Source organism: Bos javanicus, chromosome 20 (assembly GCF_032452875.1).
Source record: "Bos javanicus breed banteng chromosome 20, ARS-OSU_banteng_1.0, whole genome shotgun sequence".
In the NCBI taxonomy this organism is placed as follows: domain Eukaryota; kingdom Metazoa; phylum Chordata; class Mammalia; order Artiodactyla; family Bovidae; genus Bos; species Bos javanicus.
Window position 1 is genome coordinate 10024910 of NC_083887.1, and position 25831 is coordinate 10050740.

At 40.6% G+C, this 25831-nt stretch overlaps 1 protein-coding gene across 8 annotated transcripts in view; it reads right to left on the reverse strand.

The window, feature by feature from the left end:
• Nucleotides 1-25831, reverse strand: part of NAIP (NLR family apoptosis inhibitory protein) — a 42151-nt gene that overhangs the window by 9099 nt on the left and 7221 nt on the right. Inside the window, exons 1-9 of one of the 8 annotated variants that reach the window (XM_061393328.1) lie at nt 22462-22546; nt 22061-22100; nt 21829-21910; nt 20780-20831; nt 17315-17443; nt 15005-15104; nt 10073-10154; nt 8310-8367; nt 5946-8051 (exon numbers count right to left, since the gene is read on the reverse strand). In XM_061393328.1, coding sequence (XP_061249312.1) covers nt 5946-8051; nt 8310-8367; nt 10073-10154; nt 15005-15104; nt 17315-17443; nt 20780-20831; nt 21829-21897 — 2596 coding nt within the window. In that variant the 5' untranslated portion in view covers nt 21898-21910; nt 22061-22100; nt 22462-22546. Of the gene's footprint in view, nt 1-1716; nt 4329-5945; nt 8052-8309; nt 8368-10072; nt 10155-15004; nt 15105-15819; nt 17129-17314; nt 17444-20779; nt 20832-21767; nt 21911-22060; nt 22101-22461; nt 22547-25831 lie in introns of those variants that run through there. The other 7 variants (XM_061393326.1, XM_061393332.1, XM_061393325.1 and 4 more) reach the window with 7 other exon arrangements.

Here is a 25831-nt window from a genome sequence, read left to right on the forward strand (position 1 = left end):
ATTTTCAAATGAAAACTTTTCACATACCATAAGACATTCTTTTTTAGGAAGCGCATATATGAAAATAATGCTTTTTGTAGCATTTACTAGTATGTTGACTAAAAAAATATATGCACACCCTAAAAGTATGAGAATTATTTTATCCACTGGACGTTCTTAGGACGTCAAGTCTGGGAGGCAACATCTCAAGTAAGCCTAAGAAAATTGCTCCAAGGAGATTAGGGGGAAGCAGTTTTGCAACAAAGGGCAAAAGATTACTGTCAATAAAGGAAAACCAAATGTCTCAAAGAATTTAGCGCTTTTCTATGTATGGGAAGATGCAAGAGTCCGGGCTCACTGAAATCATTCCTTTGATACGCACCTCGGCTATCTGGAGCCAGTATCCTGTGTTTTCCCATCCTGAGTTTCCTCAAGCTGCACCTTTGGGGTGGCTGCAGCCTAATGCCTGCTAGATAATAGGTATTCTTTGTTTCCTTCCTGAGTTTCCTCAGGGCTCGCCCTCATGGGTGTAATTGCAATTGCTGATGACTATAACACACTTTGTTTACTGAAATGGCAGGCAATATTTTCTTTCTCATCTACTATATAAAAGTCCTGTATTACGCTCTGGATTCAGAAAAATGAGACATCTCAGTGAATGGGGCTCAGACAACTGAATTTCTCCATGCAAAAGAAGTTCAGCCACCGCCATATATGAAATTAGCTCAAAATGAATCAACTACCTAAATTTAAGAGCTAAAACCGTATAACACTTTAGAAGAAAAGATGACTTTGGACTTGACAGTGGATTCTTGATATGCTACCAGGAGCATTAGCACAAAAGAAAAAGAGACAAATTGGACTCAGTTGGAGTTTGAAACTTTATAGATTGAAGGACATTACCAAGACAGTGAAAAGGGACATTTACAGGAGAAAATGTTTTATACACATGACAATAAAAATTATATGTAATTACACTGTGATTATATAATATATAAGGAATATATTCTTTCCCAAAGAAAGGCAATGCCAAAGAATGCTCAAAACTACCGCACAATTGTACTCATCTAACCTGCTAGTAAAGTAACGCTCAAAATTCTCCAAGCCAGGCTTCAACAGTATGTGAACCGTGAATTTCCAGATGTTGAAGCTGGATTTAGAAAAGGCAGAGGAACCAGAGATCAAACTGCCAACATCTGTTGGATTATCGAAAAAGCAAGAGAGTTCCAGGAAAACATCTATTTCTGCTTTAATGACTATGCCAAAGCATTTGACTTTGTGGATCACAACAAACTGTGGAAAACTCTTAAAGAGATGGGAATACCAGACCACCTGACCTGCCTCTTGAGAAATCTATATTCAGGTCAGGAAGCAACAATTAGAACTGGAACAACAGACCCGTTCCAAATAGGAAAAGGAGTACATCAAGGCTGTATATTGTCACCCTGCTTATTTAACTTATATGCAGAGTACATCATGAGAAACCCTGGGCTGGATGAAGCACAAGCTGGAATCAAGATTGCCTGGAGAAATATCAATAACCTCAGATATGCAGATGACACCACCCTTATGGCAGAAAGTGAAGAGGAACTAAAGAGCCTCTTGAAAGTGAAAGAGGAGAGTGAAAAAGTTGGCTTAAAACACAACATTCAGAAAACTAAAACCAAGGCATCTGTTCCCATCACTTCATGGCAAATAGATGGGAAACAGTGGAAGCAGTGAGGGACTTTATTTTGGGGGCTCTAAAATCACTGCAGATGGGACTGCACCCATGAAATTAAAAGAGGCTTGCTCCTTGGAAGGAAAGTTATGACCAACCTAGACAGCATATTAAAAAGCAGAGACATTACTTTGCCAACAAAGATCCGTCTAGTCAGTTCATTTCAGTCGCTCAGTCAGGTCCGACTCTTTGGGAACCCATGAACTGCAGTGTGCCAGGCCTCCCTGTCCATCGCCAACTCCCAGAGTTTATTTAAACTCAAGTCCATTGAGTCGGTGATGCCATCGAACCATCTCATCCTCTATCGTCTCCTTCTCCTTCTCTGGCGTGCTGCAGTCCATGGGGTTGCAGGTGCGCACAAGGTTTGTTTGAGCCCTCTGAGTGTTTATGGCGCAATGGGGTTTGATTCTGAACGTGATTTCGCCCCTCCTACCCTCTTGCTGGGGCTTCTCCTTTGCTCTTGGACATGGGGTATCTCCTCAGAGCTGCTCCAGTGGCTCTGCACAGCTGCCGTGCAGCCGCCGCTCTAGCGACTACTATCTTGCTGAGGCTTCTCTAGCCGCCTAGTCAAGGCTATGGTTTTTCCAGTGGTCATGTATGGATGTGAGAGTTGGACTATAAAGAAAATTGAGCACTGCAGAATTGATGCTTTTGAAACGTGGTGTTGGAGAAGACTCTTGAGAGTCCCTTGTACTGCAAGGAGATCCAACCAGTTCATCCTAAAGAACATCAGTCCTTGAATATTCATTGGAAGGACTGATGCTGAAGCCGAAACTCCAATACTTTGGCCATCTGATTTGAAGAAATGACTCATTGGAAAAGACCCTGATGCTGGGAAAGATTGAAGGCGGGAGAAGAAGGGGATGACAGAAGATGAGATGGTTGGATGGCATCACCAACTCAATGGACGTGAGTTTGAGTAAACTCCAGGAGTTGGTGATGGACAGGGAGGCCTGGCATACTGCAGTCCATGGGGTTGGGCAAAGGAACAAACAACCCAACCTAAAAATGGGCAGGAGACCTCAAGAGACATGTCTCCAAAGAAGACATATAGATAGCTAACAAGCACATAAGATGCTCAAAATCACTGATCATTAGAGAAATGTGAATCAAAGCTATAATGAGGTATCACCTCACAGTGGTCAGAATGACTATCATCAAAACGTCTACAAATAGACAAAAAACAAAACAAAAAATGTCTACAGACAATAAATGCTGGAGAGGGTGTAGAGAAAAGGGAACCCTCCTACACTGTTGATGGGAATGTAAATTGGTATAGCCACTAGGGAGAACAGTTTGGAGGTTCCCGAAAAAACTAAAAATCGAGGTACAAGCCAGCAATCTCACTCTTGGCCACACATCTAGAGAAAACTCTTATTCTGAAAAGATACATACACCCCAATATCCATAGCAGCACTATTTATAATAACCATGACATGGAAGCAACCTAAATGTCCATCAAGGATGACTAGATAAAGAAGATGTGATACACATACACACAATGAGATATTACTCAGCCACAAAAAAGAATGAAATAATGCCATTTGCAGCTACACAGATGGACCTAGAGATTATCATATTAAGTGATGTAAGTCAGAAAAACGAATATATGATACCATTTATATGTGGGCTCTAAAAAAGTAATACAAATGAATTTATTTACAAAACTGAAATACACTCACTGACATAGAAAATAAATTTATGGTTACCAAAGGGAAAAGAGGAAGGAGGGAGGAATAAATTAGGATTTTGAGATTAATAGATACACACTGTGTATAAAATAAGCACCTACAGTATAGCACAGGGAACTGTATCCAGTATCTTGTAATGATCTACAGTGAAAAAGAATCTTAAATATACATACATGTGTGTACACACACACACACACACAGTCTGAATCACTTTGCTGTACTCCAGAAACTAACACAACATGGTAAATAAACCACACTTTCATTTTTTTTAATGGACAAAACAATTTAATAGACTCTCTTCAAAAAAGATATACTACTGTGAAGAAGGCTGAGCACCGAAGAATTGATGCTTCTGAACTGTGGTGTTGGAGAAGACTCTTGAGAGTCCCTTGGACTGCAAGGAGATCGAACCAGTCCATTCTGAAGGAGATCAGCCCTGGGATTTCTTTGGAAGGAATAATGCTAAATTTGAAACTCCAGTACTTTGGCCACCTCATGCGAAGAGTTGACTCATTGGAAAAGACCCTGATGCTGGGAGGGATTGGGGGCAGGAGGAGAAGGGGACGACAGAGGATGAGATGGCTGGATGGCATCACCGACTCGATGGACGTGCGTCTGAGTGAACTCTGGGAGTTGGTGATGGACAGGGAGGCCTGGCGTGCTGCGATTCATGGGGTCGCAAAGAGTCAGACACGACTGAGCGACTGAACTGAACTGAACAGCCAACAAGCACATGAAAAGATGCTCAGTAGCATTTTAGTCATCAGGAAAATGAAAATCAAAACCACAATTAGATATAATTTCACACCTACTAGGATGTCTCTGATTTAAAAAAAAAAACAAAAAAAGCTTTGAGATGTGAAGAAACTGGAACCCTGGTACATTGTTTGTAGGGATGTAAAATGCTGCAGCCAGTGTGGAAAACAGTTTGGAGGTTCCTTGAATATTAAAATAGAATTACTATCATTAATATGATCCAATAATTTCTAGGTATAAATCAAAAAGAATTGAAAGCAGGGTCTTAAAGTAACATTTGTGCATCCATGTTCACAGCAGCTTTAGCCAGAATAAACAGTGCAAGTGTCCATCAACTGATGAATTGATTAACAGAGCATGATATGTTTGTTGTTAGTCACTAAGCCGTGTCCGACTCTTTGTGGACCATAGCCCACCAGGCTCCTTTGTCCATGGGATTTCCCAGGCAAGAACACTGGAGTGGGTTGCCATTTTCTTCTCCAGGAGATCTTCTCAACCCAGGGATAGGACCCATGTCTCTAATATTGGCTGGTGGATTCTTTGCCACTGAGCCACCAGGAAAGCCATTGTATATATACATACAATGCAATATTATTCTAGCTATAAAAGTAGTGAAGTTCTGACACAGGCTACAACATGGACGAACCTTAAAAACATTATGCTAAATGAAAGAAGTCAGACGCACAAGGACAAAATATTGTATGTATTCATTTATATGAAGCAGAATAGACAAATTCACAGAGACCTCAGTGGCTGGGAAGAGGAAGGGGTTATTTAATAGGTACAAAGTTTGGGATGATGAAAAGGTGGAAGTGAATAGTGACGATGGTTCACAGCACTCTAATTCTACTTAATGCCACTAAACTGTATACTGAAAACTGTGTTTTATCATAATAAAAATACTTGAAAAAAGTGAACAAAATTTTTCTAAATTTGAAGATAAATATCAACACAGATTCAAACAATGTTCAGTGTCCCTCAAGTAAGATATAAAGCAAAGCACTGCTAGGCATTTAATAAACTGCTGAAAATCAAACCCATACTAGCAACAATCAGAAAATGAAAAAAATTAGTATCATTTACAAGAGTATCAAAAACACAAGTATCTGGGAATAAATTTAATGAAAAATGATACAGTCTACACCAAAAACTCTAAAACACTGCTTAGACAAGTGAAAGGAGACAAAAATAACGGGAAGGTATTACTTCCTACTTGTTTATTTCCCAGAGTACAAGCCCTTTCTTCCATGAAGCAAGTGAGGTGTGAGTAGTTCTCAAGCATTATTTACATAGGCAACACCACCCCGCTCCAGTACTCTTGCCTGGAAAATCCCATAGACAGAGGAGCCTGGTGGGCTGCAGTCCATAGGGTTGCTAAGAGTCAGACACGACTGAGCGACTTCACTTTCACTTTTCACTTTTCACGCATTGGAGAAGGAAATGGCAACCCACTCCAGTGTTCTTGCCTGGAGAACCCCAGGGACGGCGGGGCCTGGTGGGCTGCCGTCTTTGGGGTCGCACAGAGTCGGACACGACTGAAGTGACTTAGCAGTCATTTGTTTACTAAGAGCCTTCATTAGTCATTTTATTATTTATATTAGAGTTTGAAAGTCATTCTATTATTTGGAAGCTTTTCACTAATTCATATTACTAAGAGAAATATATTAGTGAAATTTAAATTGTCCAATCAGCAAGGATTTACAGTCTCATGCTTTCAAAAGTTTTTATACATTTAAAACTAAGAGTGAAAAAGTGGAAGTACACATCATAATAGTCATCTAAAATAGGTTCAAGCTTACCTTGTGGATGGGTTGTCTCTGAGACTTCAAGAGATTCTAGGGAAGTTAGAGTGAGAAGCAATTCCTGTTCTATTGCACTCAGCTCACACTGGCTTATGCAGCACTTGGTGAAAGACGCCCTGAACGGCTCAAGAGCTGGGCGGATGTTTTCAATAAAACCCCTGCTGTGGTTCAAGTGGAGTTCAATGTGCTGTGCAGCTGAGAAAACCTCTGTTAGAAACCTCAGCATCTCCTGATCCACAGCATGGGTATTAGTCACATGAACTTCCAGAAGGGGAATCTTGTACTGCTTTGAAGGAAGGTTCCAATAGCCAGTGTTGATGGCTGGTGGTGCATTGAGTCGCATGTTCTGAAAATTCTGAATGATTTCATGTTTTTCATCTAAACTCTGCTTCCATTCACTCTCAAGTTCAAAGGCAGAAGCATAGTCCTGCTCTATAGTTGGTGCCTGGGATTTGTCGAAAATTCTTTCCAAGGGCGTATCTGTTTTGAATAATCTATTTCCATTTATGGAGACCTGGATGCTCCTCAACAATAACAGGCTTTCTGGGTGGTCAAAAAAATACTGTAACTTAAGCACATCCAAACACAGGGTTCTCCCATGAAGGAATTGCAAAATAAAAGGAGAACATGCAGCAACAGTGTTGCTTTGATACGCAATCTTTATAGCCAAAGCTAGCAAATGTTTTGAAGCCAGTGAAAGGTAATTTTGCGGAGATAATTGCCATATCAACCTGAAAAATTGCATCACCTCTGAAATTTCTGGATGATGCTTCAGATAGTCGTCATTTTCAGATATATTCTCCAGTGTCTCTTTATTATCGACCAAGAGAAGCAAATGGGATACAATTTTTGGCCCTGCCTTTGTTGAAGGATGGCGGGAGACACAGTTCAAAAAATTGGCATAGGGATAGATAACCATCAAGGTTGAGTTGATTCGTTTCAAATAATGAAGTCCCAAATCTTGGTCTTCTTGCCTATCAGAATCCAGGAGTTCGGTCAGCCTCATTCCAGCAAGGAATTCTTGAAATGCAGGATTTAAAAACTGATAGACTGGCCTCAGTCTCTGGGCTGTGAATTTGCTCATCAGGTACATGGCTAGATCTTCCTCTTCACCAATCCCTGCTTCTATGAGGTCCTCATCACTAAACTCAAAGCAAGATGAAAAAAACCCTTTCAAGGCTAGATCACCGCAGGAGGACACAGTTGCTTTGAGAAGGTCAGCTTCGGTTTTGTGCTTTAAGAAAAGGCATTCCATATAGGACTCGAAAACAGCCACACTATCAAAGGACCGATGAAAACGATTCTGAAGCCAACTAGCACGGACTGCTGCTACAAACAAGGGAGTTTTCTGAATTCCCTGCCAAGTTTGATTCATTCCAAAGTCAACCATCAACTTTCGCAGACGGGTCAAATCACCTGGAAAGAGCTTCCGTAATATAGAAATAGTATTATAGAAAGGAAACGCCTTAATCTCTATGATTGTATCCAGGTATCGGCGGATGTTCTTGGCCCTATTTGTACGGACAGTGATCACCAAGCAGGTCCTTGACAAGTGTTTTTTTTGAATCATCCTTGCTATGACCTGGGGGACTGAGCACATTTCTTTGTAGTCATCCAAAAGGAATAACACCTGGTTCTTTAACTGCTGGATGATGTTCCTTAGGCCCATTTCAGTAACAGATAGCTTTGTCTCTAAGAGTTGGTCATGAATGACACTGGCCAGCCCCTGCTCCGGTCTAGTAGAGCCAAGAGAGAGACAGAAAACCAGCCGGAACCTGTTTAACAAGGGACAGCGTCCTGATGCCCACAGATGAGCTATTTTCTTCAGGAGGATGGTCTTTCCACTCCCAGCTTCACCCTCCACACACATGACAGAGTTCAAGTTAGCAAAGACTTCAGGCAACACCACAGGCTCTTGCACAGGATTGGTGATGTGTTTTAAAGCAAAGGACAGATCACAATCCAGCCACTGGTCAGTGGCTAGACAGGAAGAGATCTCAAGCAAAGACATGTGGCAGAAAGGAGCACTGGTATAGACTTTTCTCAGGCGCTCACTCAGGCTCTCTGCCTCCTGAAACCACTGGGCTTCACCCTGGGCCACCTCTGTGGAGAAAAGCAAGGAGGCACAGTTATAAACAAATATTCCTATTATCCCCTACATACGGGACTTCCCTAGCAGTCTAGTGGTTAAGCCTCCATGCTTCCACTGCAGGGGGTGCAGGTTCAACCCCTGGTTGGGGAACTAATATCCCACATGCTGTGTAGTTTGGCCATAAATAAATAAATAATATAATAAAATCCTCTATATACAAAGATATGTATACATTCATATAATCCCATGTGCTACCTCCAAATCCTTACCTGGCACTATAGAACTAACTGCTGTTGACTCTTCAAGATTGCTTTCATTTGTGGTTTCCTTTGAAAAGAAAATTCTCTATTAAGTTAACATCTATGTAAGTGGGTGGGGCCTCAACTTGCAATCAGAAACCAGACATTTTCTAAACACAAGCCACCCTCAAGTGTTTATGCCAGTTGCAGGGAGGAGTGCTACAAATATGAAATAATAAGTGATCTGCAAACACATGCAAGTGTATGCTTCTGTATGGTACCCAAACAGTGCGTCCCTTGGGTGACATGAGCAGTGATTACTGACCAGGTGATTAGAATCACAGTGTCAAGAGCAAGATGGACCCTCCAGAAACTATTCGGTGTAGCTTCTGATCTCAGTTATTAAAAGTATTTTAAATATTACATACCTGGGATATAGGGAGATTAAGTTTCTTCTTTTAAAAGTAAGTTCTTTAAGGGAGGTGGGGGGAGATGAGCAAAATTGGTGGAAGGGATTAAGAGATACAAAAGTTAAAGTGAAAGTGAAGTCGCTTAGTCATATCCGACTCTTTGCGACCCCGTGGACTGTAGGCCACCAGGCTCGTCTGTCCATGGGATTCTCCAGGCAAGAATACTGGAGTGGGTTGCCATTTCCTTCTCCGGGGATCTTCCCGAACCAGGGATCGAACCCAGGTCTCCCACATTGCAGGCAGACGCTTTAACATCTGAGCCACCAGGGAAGCCCTAAGAGACACAAACTTCCAGGTGTAAAATAAGTCACAGAGATGGAATGTACAACAAGGGGAAAATAGTCAATAATACTATAATAACTTTTTATGATGCAGACAGTAACTAGACTTATGGTAGTAATCATTTTGTAATGTACAGAAATATCTAATACTATGTAGTATACCTGGAATTAATATTGTAAATCACATATACATCAATAAAATAAAAACAGCTATTTCTATACCCCCAAGTGTTTTCCTTCAATTTCATTTTTGGTTCACAAATGTAAAAGATGAGTCAAATGAATGGCAAATTACTCTGTTTTCTTTTTCATGGGATGACAATATACTTAATATACAGCCTCAAATAAGGGGTGTGTGTGTGTGTGTTAAATTGGTAGTGGCTAATATTCCAGAGAAATATATAGAATTTCTTAGTTTAAAGGGGTCAACCTATTAATCTGACCATTAATTGTCAGATTGGTTGGTCATTTGCATTTGTAAAAGAAACATATCTTCCCAGCTTTGAGAAAAGCCAACTAGCAAGTCAGACCTTACTGCCCTCCAAATGAAGATCACTGATGGGATCTAGGTAGCCTGGATGCTAATCAAACTCTTAGGTCCAAACAAGTCTGGGCACCAAAGTAGAAGGGACTGACTCTACATTTCATGAAGCTAGGTATTATGTTGTGTTTAATGTAGTATCCCCATCTGTAAGTAGCTCTTAATAGATGCTTAACAGATATTGGCAGAATTTATTGACTGATTTATTTATGATGGATCTTCCCTGTAGCTCAGATGGTAAAGAATCTGCCTGCAATGCAGGAGACCCAGATTAATCCCTGGGTCGGGAAGATTCTCTGGAGAAGGGAATGGCAATCCGTATTCTTGCCTGGAGAATCCCATGGACAGAGGAGACTGGCAGGCTACAATTCATGGGGTCACAAAGAGTTGGACATGACTGAGCGACTGACACTACTTATTTATGATGAGTAGTTCCTGCTCAAAACAGTTCTTAATCACATGATCACACACTCTGAAAATAAACAAGGTTGCATTCGATACCGTTAACTCAGAAAGTTCATCGTGGCTCTGAAGGTCTGGAATCACTTCTGCAGAGGACTTCACACTCTGGAGAAACTGACAACTAAGCACACAAGTTACAAGTTACAGAGATAGTTGTATGCAATGAAACCTTTGCTTTAGGTTTTCAAAAACACTGTCAGAGTTTTAGTGGCAAAGATTAAGTATAAAATTAACATTTCCTGTGAGTCTGTCAGTGTCTTTATCAAGCAAGGCATGTAGACTGTGGCTCCTGGGAGCAGAGATGTAAATGGCTCATAAAGTAATGGTGGGGATAACCAGCCAATTGGGACAACGACAACAAAAAGGACATGAGCAGGAAAAAAATGGTGAAACACATGTAAACACCTGGAGTTGACTGTAATGTACCAGTGTTGTTTTTTTTTAATTTTAACAAATAAACCAGGGTAATGTAAGATGTTGGTACTAGAGGAAACTGAGTATGGGAATACAGGAACACTCTGTATTATCTTTTCACCTTTTCTCTAAATCTAAAAATACCCCCAAATAAAAAGCTTATTTCAGAAAAAAAAAAACCTCCATCAATATGAAGACTACAGAATGGCCCTAAAAACAATTTGCTAGACATCATGAAATTGGAACATACGATACTTTCTAAATTCAGTTATGATGTTTGCCTGAAGAACCCAGGAAGAAAATTTACAGAGTTCTATTCACAATCATTAACTCAGATAAATGAGAACCATAAATGTGAATAGGTAAATGATAAAACTAGAAACAACTCTCTCCGCTTATTTTTATGCTGCTGAATTACAGGAAAGCAGGAGATAAAGCAAGAGGACACATTTTTATTTTCCTAGATGAATGACTTGGAGATGAGCCCAAGAACAGAAGGGCAGCTATAGAAAAACCTAATAGGACTTTAAATGCTTCTGTCCAAGGTGACTGTGCAGATAAACCCATCAAGGGAAAGCACTCTGAAGGAAGGTAAAATGCAGACTTTTCTCTACAAATAAAGCCAATGAATTTAGCTGCCAGCAGACTAGTACAACAAGAAATGTTAAAGGAAGTTCTTCTTAAGTTCCTTCTTAAAAGGAAAATCATAACAGATGGAAACTTGGTTTTACCCAAAGGAATGAAGTGTTCCAGGAATGGTAACTCATTGGGTAAATATAAACTATGCTTTCTCTCTTTCTAAAATGTATTTAAAAGATAATTATTTACAACAAAGATATAACACTACATTGTGAGATTTAGAATACATGTGAAGTAGAATATATGGTAACAATAGTACAGAGAATAGGAAGGGGAAAATAGAAGTATACTATTGGTTCATACATTATATGTCAATTGTTCTAAAATTATTTGAAGATGACTGTGATTTGTTAAATGTGCATTATGTAGATTATAGAGCAGGCACTAAAAAGATAAAGTTGTACAGCTAAAAAGCCAACTATGGAGATAAAATGGAATATTGAAAAATACTCAAATGCAAGTCAGGAAAAGAAGAAACAAACAAGAGATGGATAAATAGAAAACAAATAGCAAAATAGTAGATTAAAATCCAACCATATCAATGATTCTATTAAATGTAAATGTTCTAAACACTCCCAGTAGGAAGCAGATATTGGGGAATCTCTTGGTGCTCCAGTGGTTAGGACTCCTTGCTCTCACTGCCAGGGCCCTGGTTAGGGAACTAAGATCCCACAAGCTGTACAGCACAGCCAAAAAACTCAAACAAACAACAATAACAACAAAAAAAGAAAGCAGATGTTGTCAGACTGTTAAAAAAGCAAGACCCACCTATGCTGTCTACAAGAAATTCACTTTAAAGTTACAGGTTAAAAGTAAAATTATTTTGGGAATTCCTCGGTGGTCCAGTGGTTAGGACTCCATTCTCTCTGGGTTTGATCTCTGGTCTGGTAACTAAGATCCCTCACGTTGTACGCTGCAGCCAAAAAAAAAAAAAAAAAAAGATTTCAAAAAATATAGAATCATGCAAAAACCAAAAGCTGGAGTGGCTACAGAATATTAACATCAGATAAAGACTCACGAACAAGGAGTACCAAGAGAGATAAAGAGGATATTTCATATACTTTCTGAATAAGAAAGAGGAAAGGGTAAAGAATACACAAGATATGTTTCTGAAGAAAAAGAGCAAGGAAACTATGTGGGAAAATACGAAAATATATTCAACATTATTAGTAATTAGATTGACAAAAATTGGGGCAATACTAAGTTAGTGAGGGAGCAGACAGAATGGAAACCAGTGAGAATATAAATCAGTACAGCCACTTAGGAAAAAGTTTTGCATAAAAGAGTAAAGTTGAATGTGTACATCGTATTACTTTGCAATTCCATGGCTGGTTATGTATCCTAGAGGAATATGAGCACTGGAAATTATGTCCAAGAAGGTTCATAGAGGCATTATTTGAATTGCAACATTCTGAAAACAACCCAGATGTTGAATCTAGAAGGATAAATTTTATATTCATAAAACAATATACTATATAGCAACGAGAACAAGTAAATTGCAACTCTAACATAATTATGAATGAGTCTCAAAAACGTTATGGAGTAAAACAAGTCAGTCATCACAGAAGAACCATGCAGTATCCTTCCATTTATTTAAACTTATAGAACAGGCAAAGTTAAGTATGTTTAATGATACATATGTAGCTGGTGAAACCATTTGGAGTAGAAGGAACAATTAACACAAATTTCAGAATTGGTGGTGGTTTCATCACTAAGTCGTGTCTGACTCTTGCAATCCCATGGACGGTGGAGCCTGGCAGGCTTTTCCAGGCAAGAATACTGGAGTGGGTTGCCTTTTCCTTCTCCAGGGGATCTTCCCAACCCAGGGATCGAACCTGGGTCTCCTGCATTGCAGGCAGAACTGAGGCAACAGGGAAGCCTTCTGGATTAGAGGGACAAGGATATAATCAGAACTTGGAAGATAGGCACACACTAGCCTTCTAAGGACTTGATAATATTCAGTTTCTTAACTTTAGTGGTAGGTTCTTTGGTTTCTTTAATTTTCCTTTAAGTCCCACATGCTTATTTAAGGGCATCCTAGTTTGCAATTTAAAAAGAGAGGCAAAAGAGTCAAGCCTCACTCAGAGGACCAAAAAACAAAAACAATAACAAAACAAACAAAAAAGGCAGAGGAGAAATAAAAAGCTTCACAAAAAGGAAATGACAGAGTTGGGAAAAGGTCCTAAATACAATCAGACTGTATCCTAGTTTATTTTTCCAAAAACTAAGAAGACCATCTCCACTGTTTAACAATTTACTAAATACTAAATCCAAATAAAGAAAAACGCAACTGCTTCTGTAAAAACACCTTCAAAACTATATCTCTTGAGAATCTTAGATAGAAGCATTTAAGACCTATTTGTATTAATATTTATTTCTAGAAGAGCATTTACTAATTACAAAGTGAAAACAACAAAATGTCTTCTTATAGTTGAACATTTTTGAAGAGTTTGGTGAGTGAGAAATAAGCCCTCCAAAATGTTAAAGAGCTACAGAAAACAAATATTTAAAAATAGCCATTTCTTCATGAAATTTTATTTTATTTTATTTTATTTTTCATGAAATTTTAGAACACTGGAAACAAAGAGAAAATCCTAAATGCCTCCAGAATGGGAAGAAGTAATAAAAAGATTAAGAATCAGAAAGACATGGAACTTCAACAGCAATACTGGAAGTTATTAGAAAAGGCAGCAATGTCTCTACAATTTGGAATTAAAATGATTTCCAACCTTGAATTCCATACCTAGCTAAACTACCAAACGAGCATGAGAAAATATATATAAATATTCAGATATATGCATTAAGTGGAAGCTAAAACATGCATTTCTTATGCAGTCTTTCCCAGGGATCTGTGGGGGAGTATTTCAAAGTGAGTGAATAAGTCAAGAAAAGGATAACAACAGATCCTGGAAACACAGGAGAGAGGCAATAGGAATCTCTAGGATGACTTGAAGAACAATCCTAGGATCCTAGGGTAACTGCAGGACAAAGAGTTCATATTGAAGCAGGTCAGAGACTTCATGACAGCCTCTTTAAGAAAATGAAAATAGTGGGCTATATTATAAGTATGAATGATCGGAGAGGAGATTTAAACATTTGGGAGAATTTGAAGATGAACTGGTGCTAAATACATTTTAAAAACTAGGCAAATGACTATATTTTTTAAAAAGGAAAATAACAGGTATTGGTGAGATGGAGAAACTGAAATACACACATATATATACACATGTACAATTACATATATCTCAGTCATAAAAAAGAATGAAGTACTGATACATGCTACACCATGAATGAACCTCAAAACACTGCTAAGTAAAGTCAGAGACAAAAGATATTATACGCTTCCATTTACATAAAATATCCAAGAGGGTAAATCTATAGCAGCAGAAAACTAAAGCTCTCAGGAAACAGGGTGTACTGGGGGAGACAGGAATGACTGCTTCACGGGTACAGAGTTCTCTTTTGGAATAACGAAATGTTTTGGATTTAGTGGAGGTGATCGCACAACACTCTTCATGTCCTAAATGCTACTGGGTTGTGCACTTTAAAATAGTTTATGTGTGAATTAAGGGGAAAAAGTAAGCAAACATACTGATAAAACAGTTGTCACTCCCTACAAAAACTGGAAGTTGTACAGGGAGAGAAAAAAGTTATTTACCACAAAGCTCCGTTTATGAAGTCATGATAACATAGACAGTGATGTGAAAACGATGACTGAAGCAAAACTGCACTGTAATATTGTGAGAGGAGGGCCAGACGGGAAGGGGGTTGCGAAAGCAATGGAATGAAAGAAAGGAAGACTCCTCCCTTACTGTAAGAATGAGACAGGTAGGCAAAGACTTAATCAGAATATAAAATGAGGGGGAAATTCCTAGAATACATCCAGATTCGTAGATACTAAGCATCCATTCCACTTACTTGGGAAAAAATTTGGCATGTTCTTCTAATGGGTCATCACCTTCTTTCCAATCATGCAAATATCCTCCACAGGAATAACACTGGACAATGTCCGATTTACCTAGAAGTGAGGAAATTCCATCAGTGCCACAGGCCGATGTATTTGTCAAGTGACACAGATTAACCATATTAGCAAAACCCAACTTACACTTTCTATCAGATTTTGTGACAAAGTCACAACTTTGTGTAACGGTGAGGAAATATTCTAACTAGGGCTCTTCTCGCACCAGTGGGATCATGAGCAAGTACCACTGAATGTTCCTATGTACCATGCACACTGATCAAACCCTGTCCCTGTCCCCTCTTCATTCAATGGGGCAAGAGATTTGCAAATCAGAATGTGGAATTGAAGCTCCATGAAGGAGGAGGTTTTTGCTTGTTTTGCTCCCCAATGAATCTCATGGACCTAGAACAGTGATTAGCACTTATTATGCACTTTATAAGTTATCTGTTCAATGAATAAATCAGAAAGAATACATCTGGAGCTCAGGAAAATATGAGCAAATATAGCCACTCTCATGTAAGTAAGATCGTGAAGAATCAGACACCTCTTACTATAGGTTTATTCCACTAGAAATAGGATCAAGTCTTCATGTGAGATTCTATTTTTTGGAAGGAAATTAGCATTTGGATCTACCAAAGCACTGAACTAGAAACATCCTAGTTTCTAAGAGGGCTTCCACGGTAGCTCAGGTGATAAAGAATCCGCCTGCAATGCATTAGACCCTGGTTGGATTCCTGGGTCAGGAAGAGCCACTGGAGAAGGGACAGGCTACCCACTCCAGTAGTCCTGGGCTTTCCTGGTGGCTCAGCTGGGAATCCGCTAAGTAAAGAATCCGCTGCAACGTGGGAGACCAGGGTTCGATTCCTGGGTTGAGAAGATCCCCTGGAGAAGGGAACAGCTACCCACGCTAGTAAGATGATGGAACATTCCTCATCTTCCTTCTCCTCTTGGACTCCTGCAGTCATTATAAAGCCAGAGCATAGGAAAATCTCCCTTTGTGTCTGTACAGAAATAGGAGGTCCTAGAGCTTGCGATATCCCCAAAGGGTAAGATGACTAGGACTTGTGGGTGAGGAGGAGTTCAAAAGGAAGAGGGTGAGGACACTGCTAGGCAGAAGGTCCTTGAGCAAGGCTGCCACGGGGAAACGAGAACAGAGAGAGCAAGAAGAAAGCGGGGAGCACTAACTCTCCAAGTGCTTGAGATACTGAGCCATTAAGATTTTTGTACCAATGGAACATGTCTGTTAGTTCAAGGGAACACTACACTCCCCTGCTCTGTACTCTGTGGTATTCATGACTTCACCCCACCGCAGAAGTTCCCCCATGGACGTTCACTGTAATTGAGCATGTGTGTTTGGTGTGGAGAAGGTCAGCAAGGTCCCCAGAAAGGTTACAGTATCATTTCACCTTTCTATACCGCAGGCAGAGGTGAAGTTGAGGGGAACCCCCCACTTTCTTTGCAAATGACAACGTGGGACTCCTGATGACCAGTAGCTAAAGAGAGAATACTATGAACCGATGGCAGATTCTCCATGCTTAGGAATTATAAGAAGGAATGTCCTGACTTTCTCTTCCAAGGAGAGTGTGGCAAAGACCCTATATCCAGGGGAATTCTCCGCTGGTCCAGTGGCTAAGACCCCGTGCTCCCAATGCAGAGGGCCTGGTCAGGGACCTAGGTCCCACATGACTCATCTAAAGAGCTCCTGTGCTGCAGCTAAAGATACTGCATGCCACAACGAAGAGCCAAGATCCCACAGTCAGATAAATATATATTTTTTAAAAGACCACTATCCACACTCCTAGATATCTCTCAATCTTCCTTAGTAACAGAAACTCCAATTTTCAGCTGGGCACATTGCTACCTGGAAGAAAAAAAAAAATTGAACGTCCCAGCTCCTCTGCTATGTAGGTATGGACATCTGACTGCTGGGCTCTGGTTCAAGAGTGAGGGACTCAGAGTCATGTGACAGTTTCCAGAGGAGTGGGGGTAGAGAGTAAAGTGTACCAAGGCATGATAATTATTCCCAACAGAATACTTGTATTTGTTTTTAGCCCAGACCTTAAGTTTTCAAGGCTGGGGCTTTACTACCTAAAGGAGGTGTGGAGAATTGGGAGGGGATTTATGATACAGAAAGGAAAAAGAATATGTGAGGAATAATGAGAAGTAGGGATTTTTGAGCCTAGTTAAATACAAGCCCAGGATCATAAAGTGCATGTGGGGCTTCAGTGGGCAGCAACGCAAGAGCTTGGGGCAAACTGCTGGCTCACCTGTGTAGAAAAAACCTGCTTTGGCCAGAGCTGCTGCTCCCACTGGGTACGACGGGTGCCAAGACTTGAAAGACTGCAGGAGGAGTTCTTCATTAACAAATGAAGAACTGTTGCTGCCATTGCAACAGACTGGAATAAAAGACATATGGTGAGACTAGCAAGCTTTGATACTGCTACTATCAGTGTTTGAGTTATCCTTAATGGCAACCCATTCCAGTACTCTTGCCTAGAAAATCTCATGGACGGAGGAACCTGGTGTCCATGGGGTCGCAAAGAGTCGGACATGACTGAGCGACTTCACTTTCTTTCTTTCTTTCTTTGTGTTCACAGATAGAACAGTATGTTTGAGCTTGTTTCAATACAATTGAAGGAGGGGGTTAGAAAAGGAGAAACAAAACCAGACTGACCATGTGTTAAATTGTTGAAACAGAATGGTGGATACATGGTGGGGATTTGCTATGGTCTTATTTCTGTATACATTTTTTAATAATAAAATATTTTCAAATTATCTTTTCATTGTAGAGCATGAGAATAAAGCAAGAGTAAGCTAGAGCAGCTTCTCTTCCTCCCCAAGTTAGTATCAAGACTTGAGAAAGGCAAATCTTTCTGCCCCCTAAAAAGGAGGCAGATTTATTTCTTGCCCTTGGGTGTCAGCTGTATGGGGGTGGTCTCCATTAGACTTTCCACATTGGTCCTAGAGTTTGGTTCTTGTCTTCTGCACCCCTTGAGGATTTGAAAACCAACTTATGTGTCTATTAAATATGGTAACAAAAGTAGATACTGCAAAATTCCTTAAGATGAAAGCTTGTTTCAGTATGACATCTAATCCCAGGATTCCGGCTTTCACTTCATTTTTAATTGGAATGTGACTTACTGTGCTGGAAAAACCTCAGTCTTCTCCAGTGTGTCTCCTTTACTCTCACACTACCGTCACATTCACAATACTTCTGATACTTTCCCACCCAGCTATTCTCTGCACCACCAGCTGGGTGTCCTACAATTTACTCTGACACTATCTACTTAGTAGTACTAGATCCTACAGAATAAAGGCTCAATCACATAAGACTGCTCCCACTCCACTTCATTCGATGCAGTGGCTCACAGAACCCAGGGAAATATTTATATTTGTTTACCAAGGGCGTGATCAAGGGTACAGATGAGCTGGGGGCTTTCTAGGTGGTGCTACTAGTAAAGAACCCGCCTGTCAATGCCGGAGACATAAGAGATGCAGGTTCGATCCCTGGGTTGGGAAGATCCCCTAGAGGAGGGCATGGCAACCTACTGCAGTATTCTTGCCTGGAGAATCTCATGGACAGAGGAGCCTGGTGGGCCACAGCCCATAGTGTGGCAAAGATGCAGACATGACTGCAGCGACTTGGCATGCACACGTGCGCAGATGCTGGCTCACAGAGATCTGGGAGCTTCCCTCGCCACGGAGTTGGGATGTGTCACATTTACAGTGTGGTTGTGTTCACACACCCAAAGGCTCCTGGATCCACAAACTACTGGGATTTTTATGGAGGCGTCCTCACATCAGATCAGATCAGATCAGATCAGTCGCTCAGTCCTGTCCGACTCTTTGGAACCCATGAATTGCAGCACGCCAGGCCTCCCTGTCCAGCACCAACTCCCGGAGTTCACTCAGACTCACGTCCATCGAGTCAGTGATGCCATCCAGCCTCTCATCCTCGTCCCCTTCTCCTCCTGCCCCCAATCCCTCCCAGCATCAGAGTCTTTTCCAATGAGTCAACTCTTTGCATGAGGTGGCCAAATTACTGGAGTTTCAGCTTTAGCATCATTCCTTCCAAAGAAATCCCAGGGCTGATCTCCTTCAGAATGGACTGGTTGGATCTCCTTGCAGTCCAAGGGACTCTCAAGAGTCTTCTCCAACACCACAGTTCAAAAGCATCAATTCTTCGGCGCTCAGCCTTCTTCACAGTCCAACTCTCACATCCATACATGACCACAGGAAAAATCACAGCCTTGACTAGACGGACCTTTGTTGGCAAAGTAATGTCTCTGCTTTTGAATATGCTATCTAGGTTGGTCGTAACTTTCCTTCCAAGGAGTAAGCGTCTTTTAATTTCATGGCTGCAGTCAGCATGATCAATCATTAACTCAATTTATATCCCCTTTCCCCGCTATGAAGAAAAGGGGGTAGGGCTGAAAATTCCAAGCTTCTAATCATAACTTGTTCCGCCCAGTGACCAACCTCCAACCAAGAGCCCACCCAGAGTCACCACGTCAGAAACCAAAAGTGCTCTTAGTGCTCTTATCACTTAGGGGTTTACAAGGGTTTTAGGAGCCCTGTATCAGGGACAGTGTCAAAGATCAAATATTAGAACAAGAGATGCTCCTCATGATCTTATCACTTAGGAAATTACATGGGTTTTAGGAGCTCTGTGAAAACATTGGCTTAAAACTCAACATTCAGAACACTTAAGACCATGGCATCCGGTCCCATCACTTGATGGCAAATAGATGGGGAAACAATGGAAACAATGACAGACTTTATTTTTCTAGGCTCCAAAATCACTGCAAATGGTGACTACAGCCATGAAATTAAAAGACGCTTGCTCTTTGGAAGAAAAGTTATGACCAACCTAGACAGCATGTTTAAAAGCAGAGACATTACTTTGCCAACAAAGGTCTGTCTAGTCAAAGCTATGGTTTTTCCAGTAGTCATATATGGATGTGAGAATTGGACTATAAAGAAAGCTGAGTGCTGAAGAATTGATGCTTTTGAACTGTGGTGTTGGAGAAGACTCTTGAGAGTCCCTTGGACTGCAATAAGATCCAGCCAATCCATCCTAAAGGAAATCAGTCTTGAATATTCATTGGAAGGACTGATGCTGAAGCTGAAACTCCAATACTTTGGCTACCTGATGCGAAGAACTGACTCATTCGAAAAGACCCTGATGCTGGGAAAGATTGAAGGCAGGAGGAGAAGGGGACGACAGAGGATGAGGTGGTTGGATAGCATCACTGACTCAATGGACATGAGTTTGAGTAAACTCCAGGAGTTGGTGAGGGACAGGGAGGCCTGGCATGCTGCAGGTCCATGGAGTCTCAAAGACTTGGACATGACTGAGTGACTGAACTGAACTGAACTGAGGAGCTCTGTGCCAGGAATTGGGGGCAGAGATCAACATTTATTTTCTATTATTTCACATTTAATTTCTTAATAGACACTGATCCATTTAAGAATGTTTTCAAAACCATTTTATCCAGAAACATTAATTGTTTTAAGGGAAATTCAATTAAGGACCCAACCCTGATATATTTCCCTATGTTCATTTATGTTAAAAAATTAAGTCACCCCAGGAGACCAAGAAACTCTAATGAAATGGTTTTTTAAAAAATTACCATGGCACCACAAAATGAGGAGGAAAATGGAAAGGTTAGGGGGAAAAAAGCAAAAGAAATAAACAACTAGAGCTTTTCTAAATATGTCTGAGTCTTTACCTGATGCCACAGATAAATCTCTCTTGACCCAGGAATTCAGAAAATGTTCTCCCTGAAGAAAATGAAAATTCAAGCTATTATATAAACTAATGTGCATAAAATAAATAAGCCACAAGTATCTAACGTACATATCCAATATTCTACAGTGAATATATCCAATAAAATTATATATATATTGGATATATTCACTATTACTCAGTTCAGTCGCTCAGTCGTGTCCGACTCTTTGCGACCCCATGGACAGTAGCCTAACAGGCTCTGCCATCCATGGGATTTTCCAGGCAAGAATACTGGACTGGGCTGTCATTTCCTTCTGTAGGGGATCTTCCCAACCCAGGGATCGAACCAGGCCTCCTGCATTGCAGACAGACACTTTACTGTCTGAGCATAGATCGACTGTACCTGAATCTAAAAAAATTCAAGTTACTGATTTGAAGTATACAACTATCTATGAACAAAAATTAAAAGAACTCCCTCCTCCACCCCCTGCCTGTAAATTAAGAGTTTAATTGAATTGAATGGCAGAGTTGTTAGAGAATTATTCCTTTAATTATTATTTCTATTAATATTGACATTTTTTACACAGTGTAATGGGAAAAGAAAACCTGTGAATATTTATACTCAACAAGAAGCCTTTTCTGGGTCAGTTTTTCCAGAGATCTAACTCAAAAGCTAAGTTACAATAAGATATCACAGAGGTCCTTAGACTAATGAGGAAGGTATGAGATATAGGAAAGAAACCGGATTCAGAAGGATGGTTAAGTGTTGAGTAACTGATTCTTCTCTGAAAATTGCACCCAGATTTCTCTCTGAAGAAACACTTCTGCCGCTGCAGGGTTCTCATCTGAGTCATGTTAGCCAATAAATCCAGCCCTCTGCGCTTTTTTTTTTTTTTTTTTGCATAAGCCTGTGTAAGATGGGTTTTCCCAACACCTGCCACTAGGGAAGTCACATGATAGAGCATAGCGTAACCATCTCTGAGGCTTACTGTGGGTAGCGTCCTGTGGTCTGAATGTCTCATGAGAACACTGGAAGCTGGAGGAACTGACCTCAGTCCAAGAGGAGAGAACTACCAGGAAGGCAGACCATTCTAAGACTCTAGTTGACCAAAAGAACATGTTTTTCTTCCACCTGCCCAATGAGAGGTAGGGGAATGGAATAAAGGAAGAAGCAAGAAGGAGAGGCCATGACAAAAGAGGGATGTACGCTCCTCATTCTAACTAATTTATAAAATTTTTATAAATTACCATGATGCCAAATAGATAACTAATAAGAACCTACTGTATAGCTCAGGGAACTCTACTCAATGCTTCGTGGTGACCTAAACGGGAAGGAAATACAAAAAGGAGGGGTTATATGTACAGTGCTTCCCACATGGTACTAGTGGTAAAGAACCCACCTGCCAATGCAGGAGATATTAGAGATGTGGGTTCGATCCCTGGCTTGGGAATATCCCCTAGAGAAGGAAATGGCAACCCACTCCAGTATTCTTGCCTGGAGAATCCCATGAACAGAGTAGCCTGATGGGCTACAGTCCATCAGAGTTGTACACGACTAAGCGACTTAGCTCACAGCATACGTATACATAGAGCTGACTCACTTTGCTGTACAGCAGAAACTAACACAACATTGTAAAGTGAGTACACGCCAATAAAAATTAATTAAAAAGAATAATAAATTACCGTGACGTCAACAAATCCCTTGTAGCTTTGAATATACTGGGTAATTTCCTCTAAGGATTTCTTACTTTGAAGAAATTCACATCTATAATTAACAAACAAACAAAATTAAAGTGTACCCTGATACTGTGATAGAGATATCCTGTATCTTTATAACTGCAGTGACACAAAAAACATCCATTAAAACTTATTGCATTGTGTACTTTACATTCTTTTTTACTTTGATAAAACTGTCAAAAAAGTTACCCCAAAATTTATGACAGTTATCTTTATTATCATATAATTACTATTTCCATTAATGACAACATGTGTAATAATGCAAAACTAAATATTCAGATTATCTTTTCTCCTGAAACAAAACATAATACAATCAAAGAGATGGATTTATAACAATATATAGATTGGAGGTGTTTTGTTAAGTTAAACTACAGTGACGAACTAGTTCCTATGCTTACATAAAAGTTACTGGCGGTAAAGGTAACAAACCATAATAAATTTCATCTATTGAAAAACATATATACTACTCCTTAAAAATATACAATGGAAATTGATAGAATTTTTTAAAAAGAGCATATTGAATACACTTAAAAAACACATTCCTTTCCACAAAACAGAAGCAATTTTTACTTTTTAAAAATCTCTTTCTTACAAATTTAAGCTTCCTTTCTAGTGATGTCAGAGTAACAAGAGGGCTGAGAGTCAAGAGGCTAGAGTGTTAGTTCCACTTCTGCCACTCATGGGGAAGAGATAAACCTTTATATTTTTTCTGTCATACCACCTCCCCTGCCAAAGTGGTCAATCTCACCAGTGTTCTCTTGAACAGATGTGAGAAAGTGAACTCCATTAGATGAGTCATACATCGCTCTAGGGCCATCTCCCTGGGCCACTGAGGTCCCCAGTTTTTAGGTGTACAGATCCTTCCAAGGAGCGCCCTAAATCCCCACACAACTCAAATCCATACATAACCCGAATCTGCACACAATCCACATAGCACATGAGGGATGGGGCCTCCCCACATGCTTAGAGTGGGTTGAGAAGGAGCTCAATACATACTACTTCTTTTAAAAACACAATAAAAATCATTTTATTTATTTACAATGATTTAGTACACCGAGTGGGCTTTCCTGGTAGCTCAGACGGTAAAGAATCTGCCTGCAATGTGGAAGACCTGGGTTCGATCCCTGGGTTGGGAAGCTCCCTGGAGAAGGGAATGGCAACCCACTCCAGTATTCTTGCCTGGGAAATCCCACAGACAGTGGAACCTGGCAGGCTACAGTTGATGGGGTTGAAAAGAGTTGGGCAGGACTGAGCAACTAACACACACACAGTACACTGAGTACTAACATTTTAAATTGTAAGAATATACCCAGACATTGTGTCCATAGTTTATAAAAGCAGCAACAAAGCAAAAACTGATGCTCAGAGACTTCCTAATGGTCCAGTGGTTAAGAATCCACCTTGCAATGCAGGGGACACAGGTTCTGTCCCTGGTCAGGGAACTAACATCTCATATGCTACAGAGCAACAAAGCCCAAGCACCTCAACTACTGAGCCCATGCACCAACACTAGAGAGTCCATGGGCAAAGGAAAGATCCCGAATGATGTAACAGATAACATGTGCCACAACGAAGACCCGAAGCAGCCACTAGATAAATATATATTTTTTAAAATGATGCCCAAACAGTTAAGGTTAGGGCACAATCAACAAGAAATTGGAGGAGTCTTAGTTCTAATTCCAGCTCTGAAATACACTGGCTAACCATATACTCATGGTGACAAACAGGTGAAAGGTGAAATGGTCATATAATACATGGTAGTTTTTACAAGGCATTTGCTGCATATACTTTGTTATAATGCTTACAACAACCAACCATCTATGGATTATCATTTTTTTTTTTTTTTTTTTGCACACGAGATGCAGAGGTTCAGTAACATGGCTAGGGTCTGGGTGTTAGGAAGCAGCGTTGTGCACCTCCGAGCCTCTGCGCTCTGCCCTCCTCTCTGCAGCAGCAGACCTTAGCTCCCTCCCGACCTGGGGCTGAGCTCAGGACTCACATCCTCCCCCGATGCTCCTCACCTTTCCCTAGGCTGTACATCAGAGAAGGCGTATGAGGGCCACCAACACAGAATGTGCAGCTCTGGTTGGTGCTCGGCCACCGCATGAGGGTCTGTGTGGATGGTGCTGCTGGGAGTCGCCCAGTGTATAGCCCAGGGCCCTAAGGATAAGTGAAGCTGAGACAGGCGCCCCAGAGCCAGGACTGATGTTCACTCGGCACAGACCCACGTGGGGCACTGCCAACGCTAAGTATGATTGGCTGGGTGTCTGTCTTTGATTCATCAACGAACCAGAATGACATTCAAAGTATTTAACCATCTGGGGAGCTCCCTGGTGGTCCAGTGGTTAAGATTCTCTGTTTTCACTGCAGAGGATGCAGGTTTGATCCCTGATCAGGTAAGCCCTGAAGCATGGCCAAAAAGTAATCAATATTTACCCATCTGGCTTCATGCATCCCTATAACTGTTTCATCTGCTTGTCAGGAAGAGCTCCCCTCCCTTTCTCTTTCCTCTCCATCTCTCTCTCCCCCAATCCCTTCCCTTCTTTGTTCTCTTCCTCCCTCCCACCCCCTCACTTTCTTTACAACTTTAAAAGAAATGCATGTTTCCCAGAATTTAAACAAGATAGAAGCAAACAAAGTAAAATGTGAAAAATCCCTCTCCACCTCATCTCCTAACAAACCCAAACCTTAAGATATCAATTGTTTGATTTGTATTATTTTAACTTTTTCCTCTGTATATTTCAAACAAGTCCAGATACTACACATTTATATTGCTTTTTTTCTTACTGAACAGATCAGACATCCTTCCATTTCTGTGAGCCTGGCTGTCTGTGTGAAAGATGACATATAATGCTAAACAACAGCCCAGTTTTTTTTGCGGTGGACCTAAGATCTAACCAGCAACTTCTTTGCATGTGGTAGGTGCATGACAAGTATGATAAATTAAATGAGCCAAAGCACACTGCAGATCCAATTATTAGATTACAGGAAATACAGGAAGTAGAGAAACATGTTAGATGACACCAGAAAAACATTCCGCCAGACCCAGGGGAGGAAGTTTTACAGGACAGACTACACGGCTCCTTTCATGAGAAAGTGACAAGAAAAAGTCAGGGAGGAGGAAATCTGTAAACTAAAAATCTTGAGATATCAACCAAATGTAATGTATGGACCCTGTTTGCATCCTACTTCAAATCAGTAAAGAAAGTAAACAGTAAAGAGAGAGGCGATGTGGACATTTGAACACGGCCTCAGATATTTGATGTGATTGAGGAATGACTGCTAATCCTCTTTAGGAGGCAGAATAATACTATGG